This window comes from Astyanax mexicanus, chromosome 1, assembly GCF_023375975.1.
Source record: "Astyanax mexicanus isolate ESR-SI-001 chromosome 1, AstMex3_surface, whole genome shotgun sequence".
In the NCBI taxonomy this organism is placed as follows: Eukaryota; Metazoa; Chordata; class Actinopteri; order Characiformes; family Acestrorhamphidae; genus Astyanax; species Astyanax mexicanus.
This window is the reverse complement of record NC_064408.1, coordinates 106,910,627-106,924,929: the sequence shown is the minus strand read 5'-3', so window position 1 is coordinate 106,924,929 and position 14,303 is coordinate 106,910,627. Positions and strand designations below refer to the sequence as shown.

General features: G+C 36.2%; 1 protein-coding gene across 1 annotated transcript; it reads left to right on the top strand.

The window, feature by feature from the left end:
• Nucleotides 1-280: 280 nt before the first annotated feature.
• eef1e1 (eukaryotic translation elongation factor 1 epsilon 1) lies at nucleotides 281-13,901 on the top strand. The gene is made up of 4 exons (XM_007260063.4): nucleotides 281-399; nucleotides 2,436-2,633; nucleotides 11,248-11,343; nucleotides 12,131-13,901. The coding sequence occupies exons 1-4, from the start codon at nucleotides 316-318 to the stop codon at nucleotides 12,272-12,274; spliced, it is 522 nt and encodes a 173-aa protein (XP_007260125.2). The 5' UTR covers nucleotides 281-315; the 3' UTR covers nucleotides 12,275-13,901.
• The last annotated feature ends 402 nt before the right edge of the window (nucleotides 13,902-14,303 follow it).

The window sequence follows — 14,303 nt, the reverse complement described above, 5'->3', positions numbered from 1 at the left end:
AAATGGAAAAACTTATTTTTTGTACACTGCACTACATAAAAAAATGAAATAATGATTTTGAGTTTTTACATCCAGTTTTCTATTATTGCATTTATCTTCAAACAGTCAGAAAGTTAAATTAATAAACGTTACACTCACCCTCATATATGTGTTCCAGTAAGATGTAACATTAGAAAACAGATTATTATAACGGTAATAATAAACACAAGGTGGGAGTTGTCCGCGTCAGCCCTGTGTCAGAGCCGCTGTGGGCGTGGCTGGGACGTATCCACCAATCAGCGGTCGCGCTGATCCGGCTTTCCTGTTTCGGCAAACATGGCGCTGAGAGAGCTGTCCTCGCTGGAGAAGTGCCTGGGCCTGAAAAAGCCGAATAAATACAGCACGCAGGGAGAGCGGAAGGTGAAGCCGGGCTTCCTCCTGTTTGTGTGTGTGGTTCTGATGTGATGGCCGCGGGTTCTGGTCAGAGATAAGCGGAGATACGGGGTAAAGTCAGGGTTTAGCAGCACATGCTCCCAGCAGCAGCAGCAGCTACATGCTGTTGTTAGCTTTAGCTACAGGCTGCCTGTGAATCACTGAGTACTGAGTGATTATTAACATTACAGCGGGTATTCTCACTGTACAGACCGTGGAGATTATAGTTTTAGTGAAGGTCAGTATGATTAGTATGGGTGTAGCTGTTGTGCGCGATTAATAAATGAATTAATGAATGGATAAATTAATGAATGATAGATTAGCTTAATGTTTCCAGCTGGTGGCACTCTGATGTGTGGCAGATATGTGCCTCACAAATGGGCATACATCTTATTTATCCAGCTGACCATCTTCCACAGTGGTATGAAAAAGTTTGGGCACCCCTGATAATTTTCATGGTTTTCCTTTATAAATCATTGGTTGTTCAGATCATCAATTTCAGTTAAATTTATCATATATCTCAAATATAACTCATTGATATTTGAGAAGTGAAATGAAGTCTATAGGATTTACAGAAAGTGTGCAATAATTATTTAAACTAAATTAGGCAGGTTTATAAATAAAACAGAAATTCTCAATATTTAGTAGATCTTCCTTTTGCAGAAATATTAAAGCCTCTAAACACTTTCCAGAGCTTCCAATGAGAGTCTGGCTTCTGGTTGAAGGTATTTTGGACCATTCTTCTTTGCAAAACATCTCCAGTTCAGTCAGGTTTGATTCTTCAGTGTTTAGTGTTTAGGGTCGTTGTCTTGTTGAAGTATCCAGCCCCGGCGCAACTTCAACTTTCTTACTGATTCTTGAACATTGTTCTCAAGAATATGTGATATTGACTTAAATCTACGAGACTCTCAGCTTTAACAAGAATTACAGTACCTGCACTGATCACACAGTCACACAGCATGTTGATTGGAACCACCACCAAATTATACTGTGGGCTTAATTTTAGTTTCATCAGTCCACAGCACCTTATTCCAAAATGAAGCTTGCTCGTCTAAATGTGCTTTAGCATACCTCAAGCTACTCTGTTTGCGGTGTGTGCAGAGAAAAGGCTTCTTCTGCATTTTCTGCCATACAGCCTCTCCTTGTGCAAAGTGCACTGCATAGTTAAACGGTGCCCAGTGACTCCATCTGCAGCAAGATGATGATGTAGGTTTTTGGAGATGGTCTTTAGGTTGACTATAACTGTTCTCATCATCCTTCTCCTCTGCTTATCTGAGATTTTTCTTGTTCTGCCACTTCAGGCCTTAACTAGAACCGTGCCTGTGGTCTAACTCACAGTGGAAACTGACAGCTGAAATCTCTGAGATAGCTTTTTGTATCCTTCCCCTAAATAATGTTGCACAGTCTTTGTTTTCAGGTCATTTGAGAGTTTGTTCTGAGGCTCCCATGTTGCCACTCTTTAGAAAAGATGCAAAGAGGAGAAAAACTTGCAATTGCAAACCTTAAACCTTTCTCTAGTTGGTATAGGGCTTTAAATCAATAAAACAACAAAGGTGCCTAAATTTAGGCACCTGCCTAGTTTTGGTTAAAGAGTTATTGCACACTTTCTCTAAATCCTATAAATGTTATTTCCCTTCTCAAATATTACTGTGTTCATCTGCTATATGATATATTTAACTGAAATTGCTAATCCGAACAACCAGTGATTTATAAACGACAGTCATGAAAATGATCAGGGGTGCCCAAACTTTTTCATACCACTATATATACAGAGAGAATAAGATATAATATAGTAGAATATAATAGAGTATAGTAGAATAATTCTGTTGCCACTTTTTAAATACAGCATTTTAGAAGATACACAAAAATTGAAAGTGTGTTATTACAGTGGTTAGAAATGAAACATTGGTAATTACTCATCATATGCTTTACTACCATTATAATTCTGGAAAATGAGCCACTGATAATCTATTATAGTCAAAATACAGACACTGTATCAGTCTACTCTTTTCTTTCTCTTTTAGGTCCCTGTTCTGCAAAACAACAATGGCCCAGCAGTGGTTGGTCTGGTGACCATAGCCTCCAGCCTGGTCCGAGATGCCAAGAAGACAGAGCTGCTGGGGAACACTGCTGAGCAGAGAGCGGTGGTTCAACAGTGGCTGGAGTACAGAGTAACCCGTCTGGATAGCTGCACTAAAGATGAGGTCAAGGTCATACTTAAGGTAATGTACAGTTGACACAAGGTCATCTTACTGCTGACACTGCACATTTACTGCTTGCGACCTGATGCGGTGCTGTTGGTGTTTCGCATAGAGAGATCCTTTGACAGATTGTGTCTTACTGGTGCAAGGAAACAAACATGAAAACTGTTTTAAACAGCAGATTGAAAACTATTATGTGATTGGTTCTGCACTAATATCTGCAGACAAAAGAAAAGAAAAGAAGAGACTGATTTTTTTTTATTTAGTCAATGATTTGCACTTACTCTTTTTTTCTGTACACTATTAACTAATTGATAATAAATTGATAATCAGAGGGAGAAAGCTTCCAAGAATACTGACTTATTGACCAATTGACTTATCCAAACCCCACCATAGCACTGGTGAGCGGTTTTACGGCATCAGTAACCATATTTAACTTTGGTGTGTTTGTCACTGATTCAGGTCTATATGCATAAAAAAAATGCATTGCATATGCACTTAGCAAAACAGGATTTTATTTAGCTAGATATAGTGTCGTAAATAAATTCAGTCGTTACTGTTAGGAATGTCCCAATCAGTCAGTCATTTGATGCTAATAGTGAGTTCCAATCTTTGGCAATGCAGTAAAATAAAGAAAGAACACTTCCCTTAAGGTTTTTAAAATAAATCTTTAATTATTATTGAAAAAATCGTATCTTACTATTTTTTTATCACAAAATTAACTTGTACTAAATAAATGAGTTCCATGTAAATATGCATATTTTCTTAAATAAACAAAACTAAAAGTTGTCTATAAAATCAAGTATCAGACAGAAATTGTCACAATTCTCTAAGCACACTGAAAAAAATATTACCTTGAGTTTTACAAAATGTAGTTTAAAAATTATAGTTTAAAATATTTTTTATATTCCTTGTGAATCTGTTAAAATAGTGGCCAAGTAGCTCAATATTACAACTCTGATATTTGTTCCTATGTACTGACTTACCAGGAAGAACTAATTAAGGGAGGCACACACCCTCACAGATATGGAGGGAAAGAAGTGTGTTAGCTGTGCTATTGCTAATTGTACTGTCCAAAGCTGTTCTCTGCAAAATAAAAGAGAAGTTCTACCTCAGTCTTACAACCTGATTATTTTTTCACCCGATTCGTGCTGCCTGAATGATATGCCTCTCATAGAAGCCCCTCGCTACTCTTTCTCACTGAATGCGTGGCATTTTGCATTAGACTCATGCTAGTCTACTGTATATTTCCATGGGCCTTTCTGCAAATGTGCAGTGTTCACAACATGGACATATGGACAAATGGACAACGTAACATGTACATTTTTGATAAATCAGTAAGCTGGATCTTTTCCACCAGATTCTGATCCTTTGACAATTACAGGATCGGATCAATCAGCATGACACTAGCAAGGCTATAAGTACATTGTTGTTTTTTGGAACCATATCTTCAGTATTTTATAATTAAGAAATGACAGTTAACAGGATCGATGGAGGTCAAGTTAAGGTTTAAAAGGGTTAAATGCTTTTATAGAGAGCTGCATGTAGAAATGCTAGAAAGGCAAATTAAAACCCCAATCTGCAAAAAAAGCCTTCAGACTCGTGGTACACTATTCTACTATGCAGCAACTGCGATGTAAGCTCCATAGAAGAGGCCACAAAACCCAAAACAGATGTTTTAAATAAACATCTTTATAAACCGTAATGCATTTTTTGCATTGCATTGTTTGTGAACACAAAGGTTTCAGTTAATTTTTCAAGTTTGGAACCATACACATAACACTGTGTATACAAAAATCAGAAGATTAAAAGAGAAGGATTTGTACAGTAGCGCAATGAACTCCTCATAAAGACGCCTCAGAACAAGAGTGGACTATTTTTACATGGGCTTCACAGTCCCCCAACCACAAACATACAAAAAAGAAATATGAATTTAAAAGAAATATGCATACAAAACAGTCCAGAAATTTCTAGAAGGGTGGGCAAATTCTTTCTACAAACAAGAAAATAGCAATACAAGCAGTTATAATTTGCCAAGAGAATGTTTTGAAGTACTGTTCATACAGGGTGCCCAGACTTTTACTTCAGTGCTTCTTTTGTACTGTAAAAGACATTTAAGGGCGTTTAACAATAATCTTGCCATTATATTTTGTAACATAAGTCATTGTTAACTATGACATTTTAACTATAGGTGCCTAAATGTTTGAGACACTGTAGGCACACATTTAACTGCTGTTATAAATGGTTAGGTAACAGAGATGTAAGCCGCTTATAAAGGAAAATGGCACACTGTGTGCTGCCCCATATTTCCTCGAGCTTGTGATATTATTTGTGTGTTTTACACTTTTAAGCACCCAATTAAAAATACATTTATCATCCGTGATTCATTGATATCCAGTTATGGCCTTGATATTCAAAATATTGCCTGTAGCAACACAACAGTTAGGTTCTTTGTCTTTTCTTAAAAGTCCTGTTGCTTGGAGAATGAAATGCACACACAGTAAGCTGTGTAATTTCCACAAATGCTTCTTGTTGGGGCATGTATGGTATATTATACCTACAATTCATTACGCTTGATTTATGCTAAAATATCTTAAGCTGTTTTCACATATGAAAGTTTGGACCAGACCAAAGTTCTTGTCTTTTTTATATTGTTGTATATATTTGATCTGGTTAGATTGGTTGCAGACTGCAGTTCACTGAGCAGAATAAAGAACTTCACTACATTCTTTCATCAACTAGGTGGGCTTGTGTCTCCCTATACTCAACACTGATTGGTTTTATAGAATGCTGTTGATTTTTCCAGGTGTTGTACCAAATCTTACCTTAACAGAATCAGAGTCCTCTTGTTCTGCACACGAGTCCTGCTTCAGAATGAATGTAACAGATTACCCTTATCTTTATTTTATTTCTGTTTAGAAATAATGAATTATCTATAGTTTCAGTAGATACAGTAATCACCAGCGTAATCTCTGGCACCCATACTGCTGCTTGACGTATGTACATGTAAAAAGGACTCGGATTTTGGCACAGCACCAGATCTTTTTTTGTGTCTTGTTTTAATGGCTGATGATATCCTGTCTTTTTGTAATTTGTAATTTGTCTGAAATTCAAACCATCAAAAAATGCAGTGCAGCAATTTGGGGTGTGCTATATAATATAATACACAATAATTTTTGAATATAGTGAACAATATTATACCCTGGAATATGGTGCCATATCACCCACCCCTGATTATCACATCAGGGTACTACTTTTTTGCTGTTTTTAGCAAAATACAAATTCACACTGTTTTCATTTCTCATTATATATCTACTAGAGACAGATTATATCTGTCTAGTATCATTTATTTTACTTTAATCCTGGATATATGGAGATATTTGGAGTGCATTATTAGTATCATGATATCCTGAATCATTGACTTCTGTTACAAATCTAATAATCTGTTTTTGAAATATATATTTTTTTAATTTGTGATATTTTTTAGTGCCAAAGTGCCCAACCCTAGCAGCAATTGTAAATAATTTTTAAAATGTGCCTGTAATGGTGCATTTTGTTTAGATAAATATTGTGCGTGTATCATGAAAACATGATTATTGTTTTGATTGTTTGTTTATTAATTCATAAATAATTATATATATATATATATATATATATATATATATATATATATATATATTATTTTATTTTGTTTTATTATTATTTTTTTATACTTATTTATTTGTTTATAAGGGGACATACTCTGAAAAAAATCAGTTTCAGTACTTTTTTCTATAGGCAGTTTAATACATATGCAATCATTCAAATGCAATGTTAAGCAGCAAACATTCAGCTAATGTACCACCAGAGCCCTGAAACAACGTCTTGCGTCTTTTGACTAGAAAAACATCCAGTTTGTTAAGAGGTAGACTATCGTATAGATTATCCAGTCTTTTCACTTACTCAGCCAAACACTAAAGTTATTTTTTGCCATATTTTGACAAATCATTTTGGTTGCCAAATATATCTTTTATTTATTTGTATCCTTAATTTCTTTAAAACAGTGATGATCACTGATCAGCTTTTAAACCTGATAAGTCTCAGGGATCCGTAAGATTTATTTAAAAGATTTCCTGTATTTGGGCCAATATGTCTAATTACATATTGCATATTAATTTTGTGGCAGCTACTGCTGAGTAGTTTATAATAGTTACTGAATAATTAGTAGTTACTAATAGGAATAATAATAGGAATTTGAGCGTTTTAAAAAATAACTTGCTCAGTTAACACAACTCACTAATTCACTTCATTACCAGTACAATTAATAATGCTTGCTGTAATATTTTATGATTTATTTAGGATAATTTTATTAATTGGAAGTAAAAAAAAAAAAGTCTTAACACTCTTAATCACTATTTGATCATATTCTTTAGTTTTCCTGATAAACCCTTCCTGAGGATGTTGCGGATATGAAGAGAGGAAGGTCTCTAAACAGACTTTTGACTGTAGTGTCACTCATCAGGGTTTAATTGACATGCTGAGAGTATGGGATGGGGCATGTTGTCCTTAGAATCAGTTTAGGAGGGATGAAGCCTTTAAAAAGCCTGTGTGCGGGACAGCACGCGGCGATGTTTATGACACAGACACTTGGCAGGACGGACTCCTCTCGGCGCAAAGTGTCACCGCCGGCAGCCGGGCTCCCTCGCCTCGGTGACATCTGGCTGGTCCAGAATGGAGCTGTGGTGATCGGCGCTTAATAGTGTCAGTTTAAACGGTAACGAAGGGCCAGTGCTGTGCCCAGGGCTGCTCACTGTCTGAGCAGTTCAGCAGGACTCAGAGACAGCAGATCACAACACACAGAACAGAGCAGGCAGGGGGGGCTACAGCCGAGAGCCAGGATGGAGGAATAGCAAAGACATTGTTGCCAGAAAAATCTGCGGACAGTTTTCTAAAGACTCGAGGGGAGTTTTATTAGCTGTACTTTACAGCAGCCGTCAACATTTCTGACTGTACAGGGATTTGATAATGATTCTTACAAAATATTCAGGGCCCCTTAAGACAATAATTCAACATCAGTATTAGAGGTGGGTGATATAATTTGATATCACAATATTTTAGGGTATATTTGCAGTAATAATATTGTTGCTTATATGACAAAACACTGAAAAACACAAAAAGATACATTTCTAGAATTTACTGCTGTAATAAAATATTAACAAAATAAAAAGTTTTACTTAATGTAAAGTTAATTTAACTGTTTCAACATGATACAATTCTGTAATTTACCAATAGTTTGTTTAAGAAATAATAATAATGTAACAAAATAATGTAATCTAAAACAATGTAATGTAGCAAACAAATCTACCAAAATACTAAAGTGCAGAATGTTTAGTGCATGCATATAAACTTCAGATATTAACAGTTATACTAACAATACCCTTATCTTAAGTAATACCCTGAAGCTCAACAGTAATATGTTGTAATAATGTTTTTTTTTTTTTGTCTTTTATTTTTGTCACAGTAGTACTGTGTCAGGATATATTGTACAATATGATATGGCACACTCCAGTGATGGCTTTTTAATTAAACTATTTACTTCTAATTAATTTTATTCATGTATTAACAACAGTTATCTGAACCTCGAAAATCGAAACATATCTATCATATCTAATCTAAAATGATTTCAAATCTAACTTTTGCATGAAGTTGTTTTAAGTCGTGACGCAAACCTGTTTTTAACACTTCTCTATAGTGTTTGACAGATGACACCAGTCAGTATAGTCCTGTTTTTATAGCTTCTGGGAACCTAAATCTGTGTTTTCTGTCTAGTTAGGTTAATCTGGCTCCCCAGGCACCACCATGTAAATGTACACAATATGTGTAATAAACATCCTTCAAAAAGTCTTACAAAATCTGCTGTATTTCACCAGTAATTGCATTTGCTATCAAATTACTGCTAAAGGAGCCTAGTGCTAAACAGACTGGGGTCAAATAAAAAAAAATCCTTAAGGAAGGTTTTTTCCTCATGCTTGGGAAAAGGTTAAGATAAATAGTTATTATTCAGAACTTTTCTCTGAAGGAAAATTTGTCTTAGACTCTAGGAATCAAGAATGCAAGCCTCTATCTAGATGATATTGAAAAAAAAATATTTTTTAGATAGGTTTTAGAGTACTGTTAGTTGTTTAGACAATAAAAGTGATAGCTTTCAGATATTACATCATAGCTGCTTATATTTTCCAATGAAAATTGTTTTATCTGGTTGGCTGAATATCATCTTGTGTTATTTTAAGCTGTACAGGGTAGCATTAATGGTTGGACTACAAATGGCCTTAAAACCATGTACGTATGTAAACTATATTAAGAAATTAATCTAAAACTTTTTAAAATATGTTTTTAGAGAATCACATTTAAGAACATTTTTATGATTTTATTTTTTTTCTTAAGATTATTTTTTTGTAAGTGTTTTCATAGGAAAACCTGTATGCATCCAGTGCCAGATTCTAAATACTTTTGGAAATTACCCGTTCTTTAAAATCTGTCCAGTATCATTTATTTTACTTTAATCCTTGATATATGGAGATATTCGGAGTGCTGTATTAGTATTATGACATTCTGGATCATTGACTTCTGTTACAAATCTGTTAAAATTCTTGTGGTTTTTAATATCTCAGTGAGGGGTGTGCCATACATCATATATCATATCATATATGTAATAATACAATTTAATTTTAATTTTCATTTTGTTGCAGTATTGAAATATTATATATATAATATATATATATCGTATCGTTATTGCAAAAATACTATGAAATATCATGATATTATTTTAGGTCCATATCGACAACCCCTATTGGTAACCATTTCCATATTAGAAGAAACCTAATTTATGACATGACCAAGTCAATGCATTTTACTTTATCCTCTGCCCTATAGCAGTCAAAAACACATATATAGATGCTGTTATCAGTGAAATGTTTTGTTGAAGTAATTTATTTAGACCTACATTTTAAATGCTGGTTAGTGTCAGTATAGATGCAAAAGAGAGAGATACCCGTCAGGTTCACGTACAGACGTTTCAGCAGAATGATTTTTCACGAGCTTCAGCGGACGAAGCGCGGAGCCTAAAGGTCTGCGCTGATGTTCTGCTCTCCGTGTTCCATTTTAGTGTTTAAGCACATCGGTAAGGAGCTGATGGTAGAGGGGGAGGCGCAGAGGGCCGGCTAGCTGTATAGCTGGAGGGTAGCAGGGCAAGCAGGCGAGCGTTGGACAGGAGTGTGTGTGTGTGTGTGTGTGTTTGGGCCAGCACTGTTCGGTAAGGAGCAGAGTGAGCGCAGCGGCTGCCTCTTCATGCCTAAATTCCCACTGAACACTCACTGACTCCATTAGCCCTGAAGATGCTAAGCTGTACTGCAGACAAGTGCTAAAGATGGTCCTGTCCCATGGGACCTGTACGCACATATACATGCACAACACACACACACACACACACACACACACACACACACACACACACACACACACACACACAAAAAAAACCCTCGCATTGTATCATCTGTCCGCATCCAAATTCTGTGAAAAGTTTTTCTGTATAGGAGAAGTTAATAAAAGAATAGTAGGAGTGCTGATTTAATTGCAGAGCTTATAGTGCTGTTTTTTTTTTTTTTTTTTTTGTTCAAATTAATTATCTTTTAGGGCCCTGTGATTTCTGTAATGCAGAGATCATCACAAGCACATAATTGCAGAATTGAGTCATAAAAATGGATTTAAAATCTAAAGAACATACATGACTTATGTTAACAAACAAATTTGGGAAAAAATAAAAGTGCCCTGCTGGTTAATTTTACTTGATTGACGACTAATCATAGAACATGTTCCTAATATTTACCTTATGCAGACTGACATCAGCTGCCTTAATCCTAGGTTATATATTTTTTTTGTTATGTTTTTGTTTGTTTGCATCATTTAAAAAGACATCATTACATTAACATGTAATGGTGAAAATGGTTTATGAATATATAATCACTTTACCTTTATTACTATTTATTAAGGTTTACATAGTTTTGTGATAGCAATTTATACATGTATGTGTATAATGTATTTTCCAGATTTATGTAAATAAATTAAGGATATTGATATATACGTTATGTCCAAATGTGTGTGGACACCCCTTCTAACAAATGCCTTTAGCTACTGTAAGTTGCACCCCCTCCTGACACATTTTTGCAAATGGAAAAACATAGTTTGTGTAGTGCTTGTACGAAAGTATTGCCAATAGAATAGAACACTCTGGATAAGTTAAACATGAACATGAACTAAAACCAGGTGTGGGCTAAAGCCCCCAAGTATTGCACTGTAGAGCAGTGGAGCCGTGTTCTCGAGTGATAGTGCTACCTCCAGTACTTTTGGTATAAATAAGTTAGAATATTGTATAATCACAACTACACTTCATTCCCAAATTCCTGAGCTCACCAATGCTCTTTTTGCTGAATGCAATCCAGTTGTCACAGCAATGTTCTCAAAATCTAGTAGAAAGCTTTCCCAGACGTTTGAGATTATTTTTTTTTTCATTCCTTGCTGCTGACCCATAATCTGCTCTTGTTTAAAGTAGGAGTTTCTTAATTAAGTTGTTCTTATTTGTACTGTTGTATTTTTGCAGGAACTTAACCATTACCTGGAGGATAAGGTGTATCTGGCTGGGAACAGCTTTACTCTGGCAGATGTTCTGATGTACTATGGCATCCATTACATCATTGTAAGTACTTTGTTTGTGGTAGACTATGAATAAATGATGAATGTTTAAGTATAAAAGAGCATCTAGAATTATGTGTTTTACATACGCATATTATATACACTATATATATATATATACACATCCCTAAATATAAATCATTATATTATTACATGTCCCGGACAGCCCCGACCTGCATCGACAGCAGGGTAACAAAGTGGTTACATAGAGCAAAAACAATAAGCACAAAACACAGAAGAAAAAATGTTTTTAGCCCAAAAACAGTAGTTGTAAACCTAACCATTATCAACACTGAAATAATCAAACAGGTGCAGTCTTAAATGTCTTAAATGGTGTAATTAATGTTTGATGCCACCTTATCACGGAAACACCAAAATGACTACTTCTGTAGGGTTGGGTATTATTTTAATTTATTTTATTTTTTAATACCAAAAAAAAATACTTTTTTCATTACCATTTTCTAAATTGTAACCTATAAATACAAAAAAAATTACAATTATTCTCACAATATATTGTAATAGAGAAGACTAAGACTAGTCAGAAGGGATAAGTGGGACTAAAACAAGAGGGTGAGAGCAAATTGTCACCATGCTTTAAGTAAAGAAAGAAACCAGCTAAAGCTGATAAAAACATAAAAAAAAAAATCTATTTAAGGTTCCAACGTTCAAGCACTGCTTTCTAGTCCACAACTTTGATATTTAATGGATTTACTTGTTTAATCTGTCCAATAAAAAGTCAGTATTCATAAATATTTTCCAAATATTTTTCTGTGTATCTTCCCCTCCCTCAGATGGAGCTGGCGGTTCAGGAGAAGGAGAAGTATTTAAACGTGACCCGGTGGTTTGACCACATCCAGCACTACCCGGGAGTGCGTCACCACCTGCCCCCTGTGGTAGTTCTCAGGAACAGAGTGTACCCCAGCGGCCAGCACTGACCCCCCGCCCACCTCTGATACCAGGCAGCGTGGTAATTGTGGCCGGGCCTTGGGGCCTCCATCCTTACCCCTTATCCTTCACTGCACTGCCCTCCCTGCAAGATAGGCTTTCTGGAGCACAACACTGGGGGCATTTCAGATGTTTGGGGCAAGACAAACGGACTGCCTGAATTGTTAGTTTTCTGTGTCTTTATGTATTGAGTTTTTGTTTTTTGTTTATTTTATTTTTTTCCCTTAAGTTTTAACCTTGTGTGTCACATTGTGGTGAGTGTATTTATAAGGGATGGAATACAATAGTATAGTTACATACAAAGGGAAAAAAATGGGCAGGTACTGATTATTAATAAATTAACTTTATTAACAATTAATTAAGCAGGAAGGTAAAGATGAAGGAGAAGGCAGAAGAAAGCACTAATATAACAGTCAGCTAGGTGTCTACAGAGGAACAAGGACTTGACGAGGCAAAATATTTTTTTTTAAATAAAATCTGGATAAGTGGCTTCTAACGACAGAATACAACACTATTTATTAGTGGTCTGGGTGTAGAAACAACACAAAATGAGTCACTGCCTGACACCAATCCTTACAACTAAAATCAATACTGCTTTTTGAGAATTTATACAGTATTGCAAAACTAAATATTGCAATACTATACAATATTAATATAATTAATGTACTGTAATTGAAGCAGGCTTAGACATACCAAGACCTTTAAATACAGCAAAATTCGTCCATTTCATTCTGTCCGAGTCTACTTTAGTTTTTTTTTTTTTCTTTCCCACTCCTTCCTCTCACGCTCGTTCCCCTCTCAGCAGCAGTACCAGTAGTTGTGTGGGCAGCGTGGAGTGGTTAGCCCGGCTTGGCATGTTTGTGCTGTGGGGCAGAGGGCAGGCTACCAGCTGCAGCGGGCAAGGCAGCCTCCACAACTAGCCAGCTGCCGGCAGCGACAACCACGCACTATACGTCATTTCACCCACAGTCCCCTGCTCTGCTGCCCTGGGCTGGAAAATCCTATTGTGACACAACACTCCAGCAGTTTTTTTTTTTCTTCTTTCCAGCTCAATCCTACTGGGTACTGGCGGAAGCATTCGCATTTTCTATAGCGTGAATATATAAAGATCTCACATATACAGTTCCAGTTAAGTCCTGAGTTCTCAGTTCAAGACAAGGTGCTTTCTTTGAGCTCGTTGTTACATAGGATATTGTATGTGTAGATATTAATATTGAAAAAGAAGAGAAGATGAAATTTCAGGGGCGCGCAGCTCTCATACAAAGGGAGATTTATTGTTTATGAGCTCGCGTGTATTTGAAAAATGTCGTCTTGATCAGATTTGAGCCAGTTTCTTCAATGCGCACCATGTGGCCAGGCTGCTTTGGAGCCATCCTGTCCGCAGTCTTTGTGCTGGAAAATCCTCTGGTAATGAAAGTTGGGAAAGCAGTCCCGTTGCTCGTTCACCTATCTGCTGTGCATATGCTGACAAACATCCCTCTGTTCTTTTTATTGTATTTCCTCTCACGTAAGCCTCCTTTATGAAACGCTGCTGCTCCCAAGCCCAAGTTTGTTATTTAATGTCAACAGAAACTTGTCTTGTGCCAATAAACGGAAGAAAAAAGGGAAATCACAGAACTTTCCATGTCCTCCCCGAGTCCTCCCTTCTGTCTTGTCACTGGTGCGTCCGCTTCAGTGGAATTCGATTAATTTCTCTTTCGACGTTCACTGTATCCACAGAGAAACAGCGGAACAAAGCGACATGTGTTTAGGGGAAGCGCAAACTGAGAAAGAGCACAAATCAAGCAGTCATCAGAACAGGCCTTGTGACCAGATAACAGATATCGCTACAGTGGAGCCTCTGTTTCCCTTAGTATTTCTGTCCCCATCACGTTTAATTGTTGGGATAATCTAAGAGAAGCTTTGCATTGGTTTGAGGTGTAAGAAAAATGGATAAATTACATTTAACTGACCTCAATAAGAGTAATCTGTAAAGTATCCATGCCTGTTAAAAGCTATTTTATAGGCAATAAAGATGTC